Source organism: Chamaea fasciata, unplaced genomic scaffold (genome assembly GCF_029207755.1).
Source record: "Chamaea fasciata isolate MVZ Bird 193981 ecotype frontalis unplaced genomic scaffold, bChaFas1.0.hap1 SCAF_4, whole genome shotgun sequence".
Classification (NCBI taxonomy): domain Eukaryota; kingdom Metazoa; phylum Chordata; class Aves; order Passeriformes; family Sylviidae; genus Chamaea; species Chamaea fasciata.
This window is the reverse complement of record NW_027094089.1, coordinates 31,095,092-31,115,472: the sequence shown is the minus strand read 5'-3', so window position 1 is coordinate 31,115,472 and position 20,381 is coordinate 31,095,092. Positions and strand designations below refer to the sequence as shown.

Below are 20,381 nucleotides of genomic sequence, written 5' to 3'. Positions count from 1 at the left end.
TTCTTATCTCGCTGTTGAACAAAAAAATATAGATCCCTACCATGTTTACAACTGTGGTTCAAATGCCTAAAATGTACTGGCTAGTAAATGAAATTTAAAAGTTCTTCATATACATGCTGTAATAGTAAAACCACAGTAAGATATGGTGCCTAGGACAAGAAAAGTACACTTGGATTAACAGCTTTATTTGAATGGTGCAGAGTTGGCTTGTAAGCCTAATTTTTCCTGATTTTGCAGAAAAACTGCAGAATAATTCCTTCATTACTTTCACACTCCCACAGATGAAATCATTAAATCTATTGCACTTTTTTGTAGCATCTCTGCATGCCACACTGGAAAGGAACAGGAGAACTTTTAATTGGCTTTTATCATTCCCATCAGGGATGTCTTCCTTCCTTCCTTCCTTATTTGTATCTCAAAATACTTCAGAAACCAACTGAAGCCATTATAATTGCTCACGTACAATATTCCAATGCCAGTATTGCCATAATTTGGAAAACAAAGACCTAATTTGTATTCATCAACAGAAAGTGTGGTGGAAGAACTGAAAAAGTCACAGATTTTGGCTGATTTCTCTCTTTTTAGTTATACTATGTAAGTATATAAATGGTACAAAAATTTAACATGCATCAGAATTAGGTCTAAAAGTACCACACAAACATCTCTGCTGTAAAGGTATTTGGGGCAGGTTCTCAGTCTTGAAATTTATCAGGTACCTGGACTGAATTCAAACAATGACAAAATCAAACACACTTTCGTCAGAGACACTGGTGAGCCACCAATACAATAGAGAATAAGAATGAATCTTTATTGCTGGTTGTATTCTTTTTATCCCCTTCAGTTTTGAAATTAATTCACAAGACATAATTTAAGTGCATCTCTTAAAAGAGAAACATGGCATTAAGTCCTCATATTGATTAGTATTAATTAGTATAATTTCATAACAATTAAAAAAAATTACCATCCAAATTCCTCAGCTTCTGTGCATCTCAGAATTCCTTTTTCTGATGTGCTGAATTTTGTAGTTCTATGAAATTTTGTTTTAAGTCACATTTTTATTTATACAATGTAAAAAATCATCAAAAAATGACCCAGTTTCCCTAGAGTGATACACAGCTAAAATGTGAAATACAGTGACATTTCCAGCTCATCCCAGACTTGTATGCCTTTACAAAAGAATCGTAACTTTACTGAACGTGTAATCCCTTACTCAATAGGAAAGCTCTCTGGCTTGGTTTACGCTCCAAGAAATTTTGTAGCATATCCATTCCATCCAAAGATCCTCCCGGTTTCAAAATGAGGTTTCTGTATTTCATCCCAGCCTGACAGAAGGTAAAGCAGAATGTTAGTACTTCTTATCTCGCCCCATGCCCTTTTTTCTGTATTGGTTGCATATTTAAAAATCTGTTTAGATGATAAAGCAATGACAAATGTTTGATGATAAAAAAATGATGAAACAACTTTCTTCCTTCCAGATTTTCCTAATAGCAAATTAGGATATACCAGGATATATCACAAGTATAATTTAGATCTGCTGGAAGAACTCAAGAGAGCAGAAATTTCACCAGTTCTAAAGAAATTATTCTTCTTGTGGTTTTACACTTTTGAAGTTTTTGAAGCTACAATCACAACTTGCCTGAAGACATTCTATAAAGCATAACAAACACACAACCTCCTCAAAATCTCCAGTGAATGATTTCCCCTGCGACTGGCAGGCTGGAAGAGGGAACCCAACATCCTTTCTCTAACTGATGATTTCTCTTTCTTTAATCTCTGGATAACAGAGATGATACTTCAGAGATAAGATTGCATTGTGGAATGGCATGGCACTTACACCCATATAATATACATACGATGTACATATGAAGCATACAAATACTTGTATTACACCCACCTATTACAGTATCTTAGAGAAAATGAGACTTAACAGGTTTTAGTAAGAAACATTAGTGCTTCAGAAAGAATGGATTCCTTTAAAAAATTAATGAAGTTTCTGAGAAAAGAAGTAATGAGGAATTTCTTAACAAAAAGCTGTATTTTAAGGAACATATGTATCTGGAGAATTCCGGCTTCTGAGACATGACTACAAATGAAAAAATGTTATTTTGGATGCACATGTCTGAAATGCTTCTGATACTGAAGAAGACAATGTTCTTCCTTTAAGTCAGTGTATATACACATAAACACTTCCCCCACAACTCAACAAGACCGCACTGCTTCCTCATGACTTGTTAGGGGTTAGGATTTTTCCTTTAGTTTCTTTCTCTCATGGAATTTTGTCCCATATGTTGCTAGGAAACAGTAATTACCACTACTTAAGAAAAAAAGCCCCGTAGTTGTGTGTCACAACATTCAACTGAAATGGCCATGGCTGGGGGTGGGTTACATCTGTCAACATGGAGAAAATGCGAAGGGGCCCCGGAGGTTTGGGGCTGTGCTTTAGGTCAGTCTGGTTTCCAGGTTCAGGGGAGGAGGGAGCTGTTTGCCATTTTCCCTGCCGCTTGACCCCTCAGAGCTCAGAACAGGTGTGTGTGGTGCCAAAACATCGGGACTGGCTCCTGCCGGACCCTGTGCCCGCCTCATGTTGCCGCAGCCGCTCCTGGGTGTTGGACTCCAAGGTCCGGGTCTGCTGTGGTTTCCCTGCACAGCAAGTCTGCTTAATTTTTTTGTTTGTTTGTTTCCCAGCCATTTGGGGGCGGGTCCAGAGGCAATATGCAGAGTGTCCCTGTAAGGGCCACCTCTCTGTATGGTAGTCTGGTAATCTCAAGCAGCTCCGCCCATGACTTCTCATCTGGGCTGAGCCGCCATTACCACGTGGTCCCCGTGCTCCGCCACAGCGCCCCCTGCAGCCGCGGGGGAATCATCACACCCGCCCTGCCGGCAGCCAGCAGCGCCCCTGCTGGCAGTGACCAGAACTGCAGTGAAGGGGAAATGAAACTGCAGGGAAGAGATTGTTCATTGGGTTTTCTGGGGTTTTGTTCATTGTTTGTTTGCCTTGTTATACACACACATACTAGTAAAGAACTGCTATTCCTTTTCCAACATCTTTGCCTGAAAGTCCTTTAGTTTCAAATTTACAATAATTTGGAGGGAAGTAGGTCATATTCTCCATTCCAAGGGAGGTTCCTGCTTTCCTTGGTGGACACCTGTCTTTCAAACCAAGACATGACTGTACTGTAAAACCAAGCAAAGGTGTTTTTAAGTGATGGGCTTCCATAACCTAATTGAACTACCATTTGCATTGTCTGAATTACAGCTGAAAAAAAAAATCTTAAAAAAAATCACTGGAGCATTGGTCGCACTTCACTATTTTTGTTAGATTGCTGAACATCAGCAGCAAATGAATATATTGTTCCTTGTAGTTTACAAGCATTTTTTGAATGGACTTGAATCTTTGCTGTTGTCCATTCAGAGCCAGAACACTGCACAGTTGTAGGGAGACCAAAGGTTAGTTCAGATAATGTGCAAGAATTGAGGAGTTTGGCTACCAATTAAGGTAGAGTTAACTGTTTTTGGAAGAATCTTAATACATTTAGTCTCTTTGGTTGTATAACTGCTGCTCAAAACAGGAGGAGAGGCTTAATTCAAAAAGAAGTAAGCCAAATTTCTATGTGGCCTAGTCATAACACCTTAATCATTTTCTTTTTCTGCTGTTCTGAAGACTAGTCTAAATCTAGATATAATGAAGTACAAGTAACTACAAAAACCATACTGGTATCTAGTATTTGTTTATTAAAAATTGTTTGTCTCATCCTGTGGGATGCTATCACATTTATTTGGGTTAAAAGAGAACTAATTTGAAAAGATAGTATTGAAGAAGGAGACAAAAAATCTCCACAGCTATCCCTGAAGTTATATCAGCATCCACATGAAGTGTTTGTGTGCACATATGCCAGAGAAAAAGTAACAGACATCAGTAATCACTTTTCTGCCTCACTTCTTAGCCTGGATAACAGGCTTCACAATAAAAGAAGCACTAGCTGTCTTTCAGCTGTTCCACAAAAATATTCACTTTTAGCATAATTAATTTAGTCTCAAAGCCTCCCATACACAGGCAAAGAAAACAAAAATTCTCACAAAAAATCAGAATAAAAGACATCCTACAGGAGAAGTAAAGGTAACAGCCATTTTGCAAACTATAGCTTAGGGTTTTGACTATGCAGTCACTCAAAATAGATTTTTGAGACTAGAGAGTAAAACTGATGGAACAAAAGTGTGATGGCACTGGAGGGATGTGGGCATGTCAGAACAAAAAACTGACACAAAGTTCCACAAGTTTGGGACCAGCACCCTTAAGCATCTTTCCCAAATCCTAGCAGTTATAAAAGCCAGCAAGTCTGACCCCTCCTGAAATTCCATTTTTAAGATCCATATGAACAACATTTCATTAAAAGCTATTTTATTTATTCATTTAACTTGACACTTCTTTTCTACTGCTCTTATTTATGAGTGACAAAATTTCCAATGAATAAGCAAGTAAGCTTATTCTCATATGTACCTGTCATGAACGCCTATACCTTCAAGGTCAATCTTAATCTCCAAACCCTTTGTCACTTATTCTCTCAAACTCTGAAATTGGCTGCTTTTCTTCATAAAATTCCTTCTGGGTTTTGTTTTCCTAACTACTGCCTCAGCTTCACAGTCCTACCTCATCTGTTCTTTCGATTCCCCTCTTTGTCCAGATCAAAATCTGATCTTGTTCACTGTCTCCATCCTCTAGAGGGATGGACAGTTCTAGAAGTTCTGGTTACTGTGATAAATATAGGGGAGGAAAGAAGGCAACCTCCAGGAGAGGAAAAGGACAGTCACACAGTTTCTACTCTTTCCTTTATTTCTCTCTTGTATACTTTTATTGAAAGGAAGAACTAGTGCTGGCAGCTGAATCAAGAACACAATTAAGAGGACCAGGAAACCTAAAAGGTCATTTCCATGATAGAACTCACCTATCTCATCTGCAGCATCTCAACTCAAGTGTAATACTATTATCTCTGAAAAACATTGCTAGAACTGGCAGGACTACTAACCACAACACTAATTACCCTTTTTTCTGCTGGAGGCAGATTAGGATTAAGAATTACTCTATGAAAAAACCAACCAACCAAACAGTAAATCTAGAACCTCTTAATGGTTTGGACTTCAAAATGGACCTGGGATTTAAACTGAAGACGAAACAACTTTCACATTATGCTGACAGAGAAAGCTCAAAATAAATTCAGTTTTCTAAACAGTAAATACGTAAAAGGACCACACGGTTGAGGTACACAGAATGTAAGGGAAATATCGAAGAAACAGAGCGCCACTATCGTGCAAGTTTCACAGCATGTGAATAGGCATCTGCTCTTGCAATGGAGGAATGTTTCTTCAGTCTAAAATTACTGAGGAAGGCATTAGACAAGGTAACACAATATCTCAGAAGTACTACAGTATTAAATATATGGTGATGTAAGAATTGTATTAAAATCCAAGAGTTCTTGGAAATTTTAAGATGGTTTTGTTAAAGTTACTTTTGCACCTTTTTTGTTGTTGATCAGAACTCGATAGGTACAGAAGTAGTACTTGAGACATTATATTAGGGATAATGATGCCAATAAATGTGGTTTCAGAGACAAAGTGCAACAGAAGAGTTTATCAAAAAGTATCCATCACCTACCTTTGGATTCATTACTCCTTCTTGCTTAAAGCAGCTATAAAAGATATCCATGGAAAATACTTCACTCCACAGGTATCCATAGTATTGACCATCATAACCACCTGCCAAATGTCCAAAAGTAGCAGGCATGTTTGTTCCTTGAAAAGTAGATTAACATCTAGTTATTGAAATGAAATACAGTTATTTCTTTGATGCATACAGTACTTCAACAATAAATTAATAAGGAATTTATATCAACTACTTTGAAACTTCTGGCATAAAGGGCCTCAGTATGCCTCAAATTATTGAACATAGCCTGTTGAAAACAAAGGAAATTCCATTTTCAATTTTAGGCTACTTGTACATTCAACACAGTACATCTGTTTTTTGTATGCCAAGCATACAAAGGCACATTAAATCGAACCATTTGGGCATGCTGCATAAAAGCTTCATACTGACATACCTGGGGTGGCAGGAATTCCTAGAATCTCCATACAGTATTTAGCATATTCATCTGCTGGGTCAACAGACAGCTGTGTATGCAGTGCCTGGTCAACTTTGCTCAAAACAATCTGACGGAGGGTTAGAATGCCTAATTGGGTATAAATATTTAATTAATCAGCATCAAAATAGCTGGAGTTTCATTTGTACCTTTCCTTCAAAGACCTCAACATGCATACTAAATTATTAGAATTTTGGAGTTACATCATTTCCATCTGAATTACTCCCTTTACAAAGAGTTGAGAAGCATAGTTTTAAAGGAATTATCATGCTAAACTCCCTCTTCTTTCCTCATAGATCGAAACTAAAATAAACCAGATATTTTAAAAGCAAAAATTAAGCTTTTTTAAAGAAGCTATAAGATATGAACCTTTAGTCAGACAAAATGCTTACGCAGCCAGAGTCTGTGCAAGCCATAAGGACAAAGGCTTCTTGTTCAGGATAGGAAAGCAGTACGAAATAAACAGGAGTAGCTTAATGACAAATTGGTACCATAAATGGGAAGGTCTGACTACAAGAATAAAGATGTGGGAGTGATAGAATAATAATGACATGACGGGTTATGACATGAGATTACAATCTTAGTTTGGAGATACATATAAGGTCTACAACAATGCTGTCTGGATATGTTATGTCTGTTCAGTAAATTTGCAAATAACTTTCATATCTTTTAAGTGTTGCATGCAAATCAAGTGTAGACGACACATGTAGGTATACTGAGTCTTGCACAGCGCCTGTTCTGGAATATATACAAGATTAAAAAACCCACAAAAACCACACCAGACCACAACAGACTACCCTCCTCCACCCACCACACACACCACCAATTTTAAACGAGAAAGGCTTATAGGTAAAAAATTTACATGGAAAGGTATTTTAGTCCTGTAGGTGTCCTGGAAAATCAGAGCTGCTACTTTTCCTGCAAAGAGTTCTGTCTGTCATCATAGCCTTTTTTAGTGGGGTACCCACATGAATAAACCCAGAAAGACAGTGGTAAGTGTACACACAGAAGAAATTAATTAGGCTTGTTATGTTTGTCAGCTTTTTAAATTATATACTTTTATACATATACTGTGGGGAGAAAAGGCAGAGAGATACCTGTATTAGCAAGTCTAGAGGCAGCAAGTTTCTCCAGGAGAGTGTCTCCAACACGGGTTGCATCTTTATAATGTCTTGACATCTGTTGTAGTGGCTCTTTTTCCCATACCCAATTCTCAAACATTTGTGAAGGTACCTCCACAAAGTCTGTTTCCACATTAGTTCCACTAAACCTTGCAAAATCAGCCTAGGGAAAAAAAAAAGCCATTGAATTAAATTAAATTAAAATAGAAACCAAGATTTTTGGCAGAATACAACATTTCAGATATCAAAATTTCAGTTTAAATCACAGGAAAAGGAATGATTTGAACAGACCAATAATAACAGTAATATTTTAAAATTAAATTTAAAGGAAGGAGGAAAAAATCATACACAAGACTATTATCAGGGAACAAAATATATAGAGATAATATACTGCATTATCTACTGGTATAGAACCATATTTCAATTTTTTAGTATTATTGATTTTTACCTTTTAGGTTATGACAGCAATAAAAATGTTTTCATGCTGTCTTGTGACAATGATATAATTTGTAAATTATTATAGATTTTTGTTGTATTACCCCAAAGTAAAATAATGAACTCCAACTATGCAATTTAAAAGGTTTCTTGTACTGCAGCCTTCCACACTGATTCACAGACTTTACTTAACCAACTTATTCTATTAATCTTTGCCCTATTTGTCATCATTTGTAATGTATGTGGTTAACATATAGCACAATTTTTTAGCCAATAATAGATGGACTGAAATAAATACCTCCTAGCAACCTTATCTATGAAAAGTTTTCTAATCGACACTTTGATAGAAGAATCTTTCTTCTGAAAGCCAAGCACATTAGATCTCTTTTTTTTTTAAAATTTTTAGTATCAGCAATAACTTCATGTTTAAGAAGCTCCACCAGTACCAATTTTGAAGAAAATTTTGTACAGTTAAGAATCTTCATTAAAATATACTCCAATTCCAAATATTTCTAAGAAGTCACCTCTGAAAGACAGTTGTTCAAATACACAAAAATTATTTGGTCTCATAGAATCTCTCAGAATCATAGCATCATAAAGGTTGGAAAACACTTTTAAGATTATCAAGTACAACCATGAACCCAGCATTACCACCATGTTCACCATTAAGTTGTTAACCTACGTCTTCAAGTACCATATCCACACATTTTTTGAATGCTTCCAGGGATGTTTACTCCACCATCTTCCTGGGTAGGCCATTTCAAATATTTACACCTCTTTCAGAGAAAAAAAAAATTACTAATATCCAGGTACAACTTAAACCATTTCCTCTTGTCCTGTCATTGATTGCCTGGGAGAAGAATCTGGCCCCCCATCTGCCTGCAACCTCTTTTCAGGCAGTTGTAAGAAGCAATAAAGTCCCCCCAAGCCTCCTTTTCTCCAGGCTAAATACCCCAAGCTCCCTTAGCCACTCCTGACAGGACTTGTGCTCCAGACCCTTCACCACCGCCACTGCCCTTCTCTGGACTCTTTCCAGCACCTCAGTGTCCTTCTTGAACTGAGGGCCCAGAACTTGGCACAGGATTTGAGGTGTGGCTTCACCAGTGCCCAGCACAGGGGGACAATCCCTGCCCTGCTCCTGCTGGCCACACCATTGCTGATCCAGGCCAGGATGCCACTGGCCTTCTTGGCCACCTGGGCACACCCTGGCTCGTGTTCAGTCACTGTCACCAGGACCCCCAGGTCCTTTCCAGCCCCTCTGTCCCAGCCTGTGGCCCTGCCTGGGGCTGTTGTGACCCAAGGGCAGGACCCAGCCCTGGGCCTTGTTGAACCTCACACCATTGGCCTCAGCCTATGATCCAGCCTGCCCAGATCCCTCTGCAGAGCCTTCCTACCATCACTCCACCCTTGTCTTATAAGTCTACCTCCTCTTGCCAGCCCAATTTTCTTTTTTCTTTCTCATCAACATACTAACAAAATATTTTAAATACTAAAAAAAAAAGAATTCTCAGTTGTCCTCTCTAAGAGCTGTTGATATTCTTACAGTCCATCCTCTACTGGGAAAAATAGATCTTTACAGGATTACAGGCTTTTGCACTTTGTTTCTTGCAGGGTTACTAAAAAATGCATGTATAATACAGGACATAACCTTGAACTGGCATCTGTGTCACATGCTATGTCTTCCTCTCACATCTTCAGAAGAGCAACACAAAAGGAGTAAAACTTTTGTCTACTTTTGCAGGCTGCTGAAATCCATAGTTGTAGGCTGGCCCTTCTTACTGTCTTTGCTGAATAGCAGCTCTGAAGAAAAGCTATGAAGTACCAGCTTCAGGGAAGAAATGGTGACAGAAGTGGCTAGAGCAAAAAACAAGTGACCTTCAGATATCTTCATTTACCCAGACCCAAGTGCACCACACTAACAAAAGCTGTCAAGACATTTGGTACAAGTGCTCTCCTTCAAGAGCTTTCCTTCCTGAACAACATGAACAAATTCCCTCCCTGCCCTGATATCACTCTCCAACTGTATACTCACTTTTCCAGTACATTACATAGAGTAAGAGACCTTTACCAGCAGCTCACAAATCCAATGAAACAGTCTCATCCTTGCATAGCATTTAACAGTCAAGTTTTAACATGCTTAAACAAATCATCACATGAAACAAGGCAGTGCTTTGTACACATGAATTCCTGAGGACAGGATGTTCTTACGTGGGACTAGCAAGTTTGCACATATGCAAACAGCTATTTACATACAATACAGGAGGAGTGAGCATGGCAGCTGGGCACATGGAAAACACCAGAGCAGTGCAAGAGACAACGGGAAAGCAGGCCTCTCTGATCTGTCTGCAATTCCAGAGCAACTCAAGTACATATGCATCGGAACTGTTGGCTTCGGCTACCCTGAAAGGACTTCAAAACACAAGAGGCACATCCTCACTGGCTGTCAAAATGTTGCAGTTAGTTCTGTACTGTTTTTATACAGTGCCAAGTATGTTACACTTATAAACACCTATATTGCCTAGGTTTTTTCCTCAGTTTTTGATATTGGAAGAACCTATGACAGGGTGAAGAGAATAAAATAATAATTGTATTTTTACCTTTAAGATGGTTCGAAAATATCTAAGCAAGTCTACCTACTAATTAACTCTGGATTTAATATATGGATTTCTGTGATGATGTAGTTTCTTTATTCTGCAGTCCCACTCTCTAGGATCATGGCCAAGAATTAAAACCTAATGTGGGTCCTTTTTTCTTGACTTTATTATTTTGTATTTATACAGAAGATGAAGGAAGTGGTACACAAAATCTAAATTTGTAGATAACTGTGAATTTTTTGGTGCATGAATACTGACACTATTTCCTTCTGAAACATAAAATTTTCATTAGGCTAATAATAAATTTATCATCTGGCAGTATCAATTTTACATGTAAGTAAAAATGAAAACAGAAATTTAACAACTTTATTGGTACCTTGATGGAAAATTTGAAACTACCTTCAATTCTTTCTCATCACTGCAATAAACCTAACCTGTCAGATAGGAAAAAATAAAATAGCTTATGCAAGACCTGTTTTATGCTTGTGATGTCAGAAGTGATAAGTCTCAACAATACTAAATGCCAAAATGCTGGAGGTCATCTAGCTTCAGAAATTATTTTCATTCCTAGGTACAGCAATCTTTTTTTATTCTCATACCTGGTTTCTAATAAAGCTGTCTGAACAAAGCTATGACTGAGCATCTTTTTCACTTTACCAGTACCTGTGATGAACAGACTCCTGTGTGATGGAAATGCAAAAGTACATGCTCCTACAAAATGTTTTTCATAAGAAGGTGTATTTCTTACTTCAGTTTTAAATAAATATTAAAACAAAAAACAACCTGACACTTCAAAAAAATAACCAGAACTCTGCATACACGCATTACTAAAAATTAGAAACCACCAAAACAGAACTGTAACTTGCTTTGAGACAGCGGAGAAAGAAATGAAAGTCTTACACTGGAATAGAAACATCACTAACCTGTGCACATATCTGATGCATTACATGACCAAATTCATGGAAGTAAGTCTTTACTTCATCGTGTCGCAGCAGTGATGGACGATCCGATGCTGGCTTTGTGAAGTTGATCACCAGAGCAGCAACAGACATCAATCTGCTGCCATCAGAGAGAAGACAGCCAGGTTGTAGACCAAAGCAGGCTGCATGCCCATACTTTCCCTCTCTGTATAAGAAAATATGTCAGACACTATCTTCAAACCACAAGCCTGTTCACCAGAATGGTGAAGCCTATTCAAGAACAGGTACAATCACTCAGCGTCTCTACACAAAGTTTTACACAAAAAAATGTAGATATTTTAATGACTTCTAAGACTCAATAAGTTAAGAGCACAAGGAAAAAAAAAGTCCCTTCTACTCTCATACTAAAATCACAACATTTCAAGATTCCTAGCAGCATTTACAAGAATCTGTTTTTCATTGAAATGCTGAAAGTACATATACTTCAGATGCCAGGTGTGTTTTAAACTGCTACTGCAACAGGAAGAACTGGGTTCTGTTCTCTTATGTGATTTTTTTTTTGTTACAGGAGACAAAAGAATACATTACACTGCTTTTTCACTGTGATGCAAGAGTTTAAAGAAAAATTATTTCGAAAATTTTGCCATAATCTCTTCAGTTAACTACTCAGATTAAGTCAGAGGAGTCTTACTGATACATACCTTCAGCAATTCACACAATATACATAAAGGTGGAAGCAGGTAAACAGATGAAGGAGATAGAAAGGTTACCGTAAAAAAACCAATTCATGTACTACTATATATATTGAGTAACCTAATTTTCTTAGGCCGGAAAACTTTAGATCAACTTACATTAGGAAAGAATGTCAGCAAATTTATAAAATGCTAAATACTAATCAAAAAAACACTACACCAAAGCAGACAAAAAACCAGCGACAAATAGCCAAAAACGACTAGCTCAAAATAAATCGTGTCAAAACAGTCTAGTCTCCTAATCTTTGACAAAACACAGATGATACTGTAAATAGCTACAAAGACAGCTGGAGAGCTACAGAGATTAACATGGAAGTAAATCTGAATGTGTGCTCAACAGGAATCTACTCTTCATATCGATCTATTTGACTTAGAAGTCTGGACAGCAGGGTAGGAAATACACATAAAGTGTAAAGAGGAACTGGTAGAAACTAGGAACTCTTAGCAGACAGAAATATAATTGATCTGAGCAGGCTGCAGTAACACTTCAACAGAAATGAAAATTAATACCCGGTAGTAAGCCAGGAAGGAGAAGGATTCATAGACGCAAAAAATTACAGACAACCAACTAGAGAGTAGTAGTACCAAAAATATGAACAAAGTAGCAATGCTTCATAAAATGAATATAAGCAAGAAATATGGAAGTACTTTAAGAAAAATTTAAAAAATCCGAACACAGTCCAGATCACAACTTAATGAACACAGTATTAATCTTGTCAGTGGAACACATATTTACTTCCAAATGCATTCAATTTTAACTAAACAAGCAGCAACCCATTAAGAAAAATTCCATTTTAAACATGTAAGTAAAACACTAAGTCATTACCTGGGGTAAAGATCCAAATAGAACTGCCCTAGCATTTCTCCTGTGGATTTATCTTTTACTGCATAAAGAGTAACACTGTCGTGCCAAACATGAGCACTTTCTATTTGCTCAAATTCAAGTCCCAGCAGCTTCTGGTAAATATTCAGTAAGCCTTCTGTAACAGCCTCAATTGGGAAGTATTCCTTCAGTTTTTCTTGATCTATGGAGTACTTCAGCTCTTCAGTTTTGCTCATATAATAATGAAGATCCCATGCATTGATTCTTCCATCATAATCAAAGTTTCTTTCTTTACATTCCTTCTTCTTCAGATCTAGAATGAATTGTCCTTCTTCCTCAACCAAAGGCTTCAGCTTTTTACTCAAATCATCTGAAAGAAAGATTGCCTTGGAGTCAACTTCCATGCTCCTTATCTATTCCTATAAAATACACTCAACATTTCAAGCATATACTCCAGAAGTGGGTGTTTTCCATTCATTCACCAGCAGCAAGCAATATCTGTTTTCTTGACCTAAGAAGTCTTAATTGCAGGCATGCTATAAAGGATATAGTATTCCATAAAGGCCAAGAGTGGTGTGAAGGGTTTTGGTAAATTTAGATTTTTTTCGAAGACATCATAAATGAAAAGTAGCACAAGATACTTATGCTGGAATCCTCTGATTTTACCTCATGTAATCTCAGTATTCCTCATACTTTACTTCAGCAACAGAGAAAGACTACAACTACTGCTAGTTACTGAAAGGAAGTGCAACACAAAATTCAATACTTCTAGCTAAAGTTCTATTAAAAACCCATGAGACCCAAGAATTCTTGCCTATAGAATGGCTGGCTTCTTCACTAGCAAAGCTTCTTGATATGAAAGTCTATGATTCAATTTTTTCCAAATATACTTTCCTAGGACAAGAAGGCATCATAGCACTATGAAGCAGACATATTGAATATAAAATATTTAAGCTTACTGACACTTCCATACAGTACATTCTGTACTTATTCTCTTGCAAGTATTTCTGGTTTATCAGAAACATCTTTCTTCATTAAGAATTCACATTAATGTTCATTGTTGACACCTAGAGTGTAAAATTTAGGACTGCCACTCCTGTTTCTAGAAAGGCTGTAATGCACTAAATGCATTTACATGATTGAAATACTGTTTGCAGCTTGTACTGTGCAAAATTCATAATATGTCATAGGAGAGAATGCTCTTCTTCCTAGATGTAAGATCAGCTTATGAACATTTGATTTAAAACATGAATAGATAGGAACAAAGTAGAGCAAAACACACTGTCATGCTTGTAGCTGAGAATATATCAAAAGAAATAAATAAAAAGTGACAATTAATTTGATGTATATTCTCCCCTTGCGAGAATTACCATGAAACATCATATTTATGAATAGAAAAGTATCTGATCTCATACAGTAAAAAACAGCTGCTAACTTATGCGTGTCAGCTTTAAAATAAATGAAAAAACACAGTATTACAATAATATAATGGACAAAAATAGTCTACAATACTTCAAGTACGCTCAAAAGCCCTAACATTTAATAATAAATCAAAAGCAAGTATTCATTAGTTGCCAAGAATACAGAAAATTGATACTGCAAAATATAGATTAGATCTCATGAAGGAGCATTTCAGGAGAAATGCAACAGAATTATGGGTCTAGAAAGAAGAGCATTTGAACCTCTTCATTGAAGTATAAACACGAAACCCCTACTACCAGCAAACAAACCTTAATTTTGTACTAATTTATTCGGGGGGGGGGGGTTACTTGTACGATACATAAATATACACTCCTAAGTGGTGTTAGGACACAGTAATAAAGGAACACATAGAATTCAGTAGAGCTACCAGAAAGCAGAGGTCAACTCTTCATCCAAGAGTCCACTGACATCAACAGGATGACTCTAAACTGATTCACAAACTGCTATGTTTAAAATTTTCAAGATACCTCTGTTTTCAGATCAAATTCCATTACAGGGCTTTTGAATTCCAGATTTAATCCATCACTCTAGATATAATTTTTAAATTCAGCACATGGAAGTTGCATCATCTCATACAGTAAACTTTTGTTATACTTAATGCAGCTGTATCAGAAAAAGACACCAAGGCTACGGATGCACAAAAAATTGGGAACAAAAAGCTGCAATTCTGATGCAGTCTCTTGAACTGATAAAATTGCTCAAGCTGCACTTGTTACTCTGGTTCTAAATTAGGGTAACTGCATTTTGGGGCAGAGAAAGGTTTATCCACTTGCTTATACTGGCTGTCACAAAGCAGTTATTCTTAGAATGTGCTTCTGATTTGGACCAACTTCATTTGCACAGGTTTGATCTAAAAAATATATATGCCAATACAGAGGTAGCAGAGTTCCTTTTCTGGCTAAACCTCACAGACCCTGTGAACCAATTACGTATTTAAATTAATCTTGGTTGAGGGAACACATTACTACATTAAATATACAAGTATTGCTTATAAATGTGAACAAACCTAAGAAGGTTGTTACGTTATCTGTGCTCTTTGCAGTGTTTACCTCCAGGACAAAGTTCGCATGTGTATTATAACCAAGAAGCTCTGCTACTTTTGCCCTTAGTGGGAGCAACTGCTGCAGAATTTTTGTGTTCTCCTAAAAAAGAAAGCAGACAAATTTGTAAAATGAAACCAGAAAACACACGTTAACAAAACAACTATCTCAATAATATCTGTAATCCTATGAAATATAAAATATTTCAAATGAAACTCTTTTAGATTAAAATATAAAATAACCCAATTTTAGCTAGATTGTTGGAATATTTTTTCTCAGTGGTTGCAGGCAGCTGGTTTTCTAGTTAACCTCATTCATTACACTCCTTATTGTAACAGGGTATCTTTTTTTATATTAATCAAAATATATACCATTCTCTTTTAGGTTGTGAAGAGTTTATTTTCTTTATCAATCACTTACATGTGAAAGACAGTAAGGAAATTACTGACAGCAGGCTTAATTGCTTGTTAGTGATGAAGACAGATTGCTAATCTATTGTGCCAACATTCAAAGCTGGTTTGCAAATTTTCCTTTTTTGCCACTCTAACAATAGCAGTCAGAGAAAGATCTGAAACAGAAGACCCCAGACCTTGACCTAAAGGTGTTGAATAATCCTCAAGAAAACATAACTGTGTAAACCTCTAGTTCTGGAAAAGTGGGAACTTTCCCCTTTCTCAGGGGAAAAAAAAAACAAACACTAGATTCGAAGATTGTCACATGGTTTTATCATTAATTCTCTTTATGTGTGTTGACTTGCAAAGTGTTCAGTTCCTGGTGCCATTTTATCTCATCTTGTACTCATCACATTTCCAAGCATTTCAAGCACAAAAGCTCAACTCTGCTCTTGTTCTCTAATGCAGTGTTGGTACAACTGTCTGAATGACATATGCTCTACCTCTCAATGCTTTTTTTTATTTTGTACCTGTCTAGTTGTGCACATATGCAATCTGTTAACTTCACATTTAATCATCTATATTTGTAATTAAAGCCTGTTCTTAAACAACCCCTCTTTATTCCAAAGAATCCCAAAGGACTACAGAAGCCACAATCAGACATCCTTTTCTGTCAGGAAAGTGTCAGTAAGCATCCGTAGAACACTGTAGGGAAATTTCACAGATCAAAATCCCACTTCTATTAACAGAACCACTTAAACATTAAGATATATACAAATATGCACACAGAGGCAGACTGTCAACTTCTAAGGTCTCAGGACAGAATAAATTGGAACAAGACATTATTAAAGATTGCACTGGTAAGCTTTGGTTTAAAATACTCTACAATGTGCAAAACTCAAACATAGCATTTGGATGTCTAGCTCCATCTTTCAACTCTGTCACGGCACTGTAGAATAGCCAGTACACGACATACCTCTTTGCATCTCGAGTTAAAGGCAAATTCCATTTTTCTCCTGGTTTCTGAAATGCAACATTTCTTCATAACAGGAAAATAGTGGGGATACTTCAAGGTAATTTTATATTTGTCTTTCTCAGTCTTCTCTAAACTGTTGATAAAGTCATCAGGAAGGCCATCTACGGAATAAAATTTAATAAATGATATTTACTGAAATTGCCTACTCCCCCCTGTTTTTTTGAGACTGTTGCATTTGTTTTGCTGCAATCTACTTTGACATCAAAAATCTCCACAGAAGGACACCTCCATTTTTACAACTATTTGATAAAACTCTTTCAAATTCCACCAAGCAAAATAAAATTTGGAAACACCTGAGGGCAAAAGAGAAATACATGTAAGGCCACCAGATAAAAACTGAATAACATTAAAAAATCTCTGTTATTAGAGCACATTTCATGTGATGCCCTTCAGATAATGAATCCCCAAATTCTCTGTCAGATGAAATCTCTAGCATGATTTAAATTACTGAATTAGTTAAACTTTGTTGCAGGATTGAAGAAGCTTTTCCAATAATTACACAGAGGGTTGCTTGATGATAACTGAGAAAAAGAACAGAGTAAAGTTATGCTAAATGAAGTACAACCAACATTCTAACCTGATGCAAGGCAAAAACCTCAGGAAGCACAAATGTATGAAGACATCATGAACACCTGCAAAAGATAACTCTGAATTGACTCTGGAGAAGGATGAAAAAGGAAACAAGAAAGACTGGGACAGAGTCAGAATTCCATTTCATCTAACCATCACGCATGGGGCAAAAACCAGTTACTCCAATAAAACTGGAAGGTTGGAAAAACAGAAACAGCAAGCATCCTACTCACCAAGCTCTTCCTTAGAAAATACAAGAAACGTATTTTCCTCATTCAGGTTTTTGTTAAAGTCTATACACAGCTCATTCAATTTTTTCTTCATCGTCATTATTTCCTGTATTGGGTATAAACTGAACTTAGTGGAGAAACAAAAATCAAAGTTGGCAGTTTTTATCCTCCATATGAATAACATTTCATTTTTATCAGATAGGCTCTCTACTAACCAACAGTAAATACCAGGACTGAGCACATAACACACTACAGGTAGCATCATACTTCACACTCTGTTTCTTTTGGTCCTGAGCAATATTGTGGCCAAGGGCTATTGCGCCAACATTTTAAACTCAGTTTAGAGAGGACTGAAGAGATTAAACACAATCACTGAACAGTTTCATGTGCTAACATTCAATTATTTTCTTTCATTTGAACAGCTAAATTACAAATTTAAGTGTAAAAATATCCACTGAAATCAATGAGAATGAAGGGAGTAAAAAAGCATGCAACCTACTCAAAAACAGTGTTTTGGAATTGTACAGGTATGGTACGACAGAAAGAAAAGGCTGCTCTCACAACACAAAGCCATTCCAAAACCTATTTTAAAACACTGCATTTCTGAAACATTTTTTTATATATTTCATAGCAAGTTTCTACATGTTATTGTCAAGTTCAAATAAACATAGTAGTTGCCAGTATGAGAATGCACACCAAATAAAAAACCAAAAACTAAATTCAACTATTGTCCCCTAAGGAATTACAAAATACCTTTAGAGGCATCAGTTATATGAAAATACACATCAAACTGTTCTCACTAGTGGAAGGATGTGGATGAAGATTGATTCTTTTCTACAAAGGGTTAAGTCTATTCAACAGTCAGAGGTCATACTATAGTCAGAAGTATCACTCAGAATTTGGAGATAACTGTGTTGGCATCTGTAGGATCCCACAAGATAATGGCTAACGTGTTTGTCTCAAACACCAATAGCAGGGTGGCTGTGGCACCAGCCAAGGACTATAGGTAACAACAGCCAAGGACTGTTGGCAGTAACAGTCTGTTGGCTTATCTATATAACAGTACCCCAGCCCATGTCCAGGCAGTGCCCTCAGGACTCTGGACACCTAGGCAGCAGGACTGATCCTGGAGGCATGAATGGTGATCTCTCTCCCTCTTCTCCCTTTCTTCTTTCTCTCTTCCCCTCTTTGACTAATTTATCTCTCTGTCATTTCCCTTTCACTCTATCCCTTCTATCCAAAACCTACTTCCATGTACTTATGCAAGGTGAGGGACCAATTTCCACACCAAGTATATAGGTGTACTAATAAACACTTGTAAGCTTTTGCAGACCCTCTAGTTTTCTTGTTCCTTTAAACTACAAGCATGTCTGTGAATCCTGAGTGCTCCCTTCCCATTAAGGGTGGGATGCCACAGCATCCCAGGCGCTGATAATTTTACTTCCTGATTTTCTGAAGTGACAATTGCTTTCTAAGTCAGTTCTCCCTTAATTGGGAAAAGTACTTAGAGCTACTTGTTTTCTCCTCTATCCTACTTTTATTTTTTCCCCAACAGGAATGCTAAAATCTAGGACACATTTTACATCAGTTAACTGAAACTAGTGTAGCTGTGTATTTGCAACAGTTATACACACTTCTGAATAGAAATACAGGCACACTAGTAACATTTTTTGAGAGGTCTCTTCACTGGGAATCTAATTTAGGCATTATCTATAATGGTAATATATAATAAAACTTTTTCAGTGAGGCTTCTTTTAGTCTCAAAGCTACGAGGTGATGCAGACCACTTCTATCTACTGTGTATCATGGTTGTCTATCAGATTAGTTTAAAAACCTTCAAGTGATTGAAGTTTAAAGGATGGATCTGAAAGAAAGCACAGATAAGATTATAGCAGTAATTCAGCAGGTTCAAATTAAGTCCAAATATATGCTTAGTACAGCTAACCAACCATAAATTTATCTCTTCAACAGTTTGCAACCATAGCTTTATAAACAAATAGTCCATATTTACTTTCTGCACTTCTTTAGGAAGATGGAGTCCATTTCTTCGCCCCGCTTGAACAGATTTCTCTAGGTATCGTTTTGTTTCAGGCTTTAAATTTTCAAGATCACAGGTTTGCTGAAATGACAGTATAGAATAATTGAAATTTTAACACATTGTAAGAACCATACCAAGCATTAGAAGGGTTTGAACAGAGTTGTTCTTTAGAACACGGTCATATAAAAAAAGGGAATATCCTATATTTTAATGTGAAGAACTTCCCCAAAACAGTTACCTTACATAATAGTATTCTTGTATTCATGTAAAATGTTTTTCAAAAAATATTCTTTTACCAAGTGTCTCAGTACATTTACATGCTGTCATAACAACAGGCCCTTTCAGTTTACAGTACACTTAAGTTTACAGTACACTTTAGTTTACAGTGCACTTAATCTTCTGTAGAGATAGCTTTCTTTTACACAGAACCTTGCTACTTTATTCCAGGAAGAAACCTTCAGACAGAGTAAGAAACAAAACATACTAAGAATTCCATGAACAAAACCTGAAGCAGCTCTTTACATCAGGCTGTTTCCTGAGGGCATGTGGGTGGAGAAGACTGGCAACATTCTTAAGCATGCCTCTACTAGTCAGCTTGTGGATGTTAGGAGTAACAAAATTTAAAATGATAGTTTCACTACCAAATTCAACTTTATTCCAAGTTTCAATCCTCAAAATACAAGATTTACAAAGAATAAGATACAGAACATAATGAACAACATAATTTTATGCAGAAATTTTTTCCCCTAATGTGTGAGGAAATGAAAGTGACTACATTATTTTAATATCTTCTTAAATTAAATGGGAAAACCTCAAT

General features: G+C 36.7%; 1 protein-coding gene across 1 annotated transcript in view; it reads right to left on the bottom strand.

The window, feature by feature from the left end:
• Window positions 1–230: 230 nt before the first annotated feature.
• Window positions 231–20,381, bottom strand: part of NLN (neurolysin) — a 35,730-nt gene continuing 15,579 nt past the window's right edge. The window contains 10 exon segments of the mRNA XM_066181215.1: window positions 231–1,322; window positions 5,651–5,787; window positions 6,093–6,221; window positions 7,229–7,415; window positions 11,205–11,406; window positions 12,780–13,146; window positions 15,265–15,400; window positions 16,667–16,827; window positions 17,530–17,632; window positions 19,538–19,645. Coding sequence (XP_066037312.1) covers window positions 1,188–1,322; window positions 5,651–5,787; window positions 6,093–6,221; window positions 7,229–7,415; window positions 11,205–11,406; window positions 12,780–13,146; window positions 15,265–15,400; window positions 16,667–16,827; window positions 17,530–17,632; window positions 19,538–19,645 — 1,665 coding nt within the window. The 3' untranslated portion in view covers window positions 231–1,187.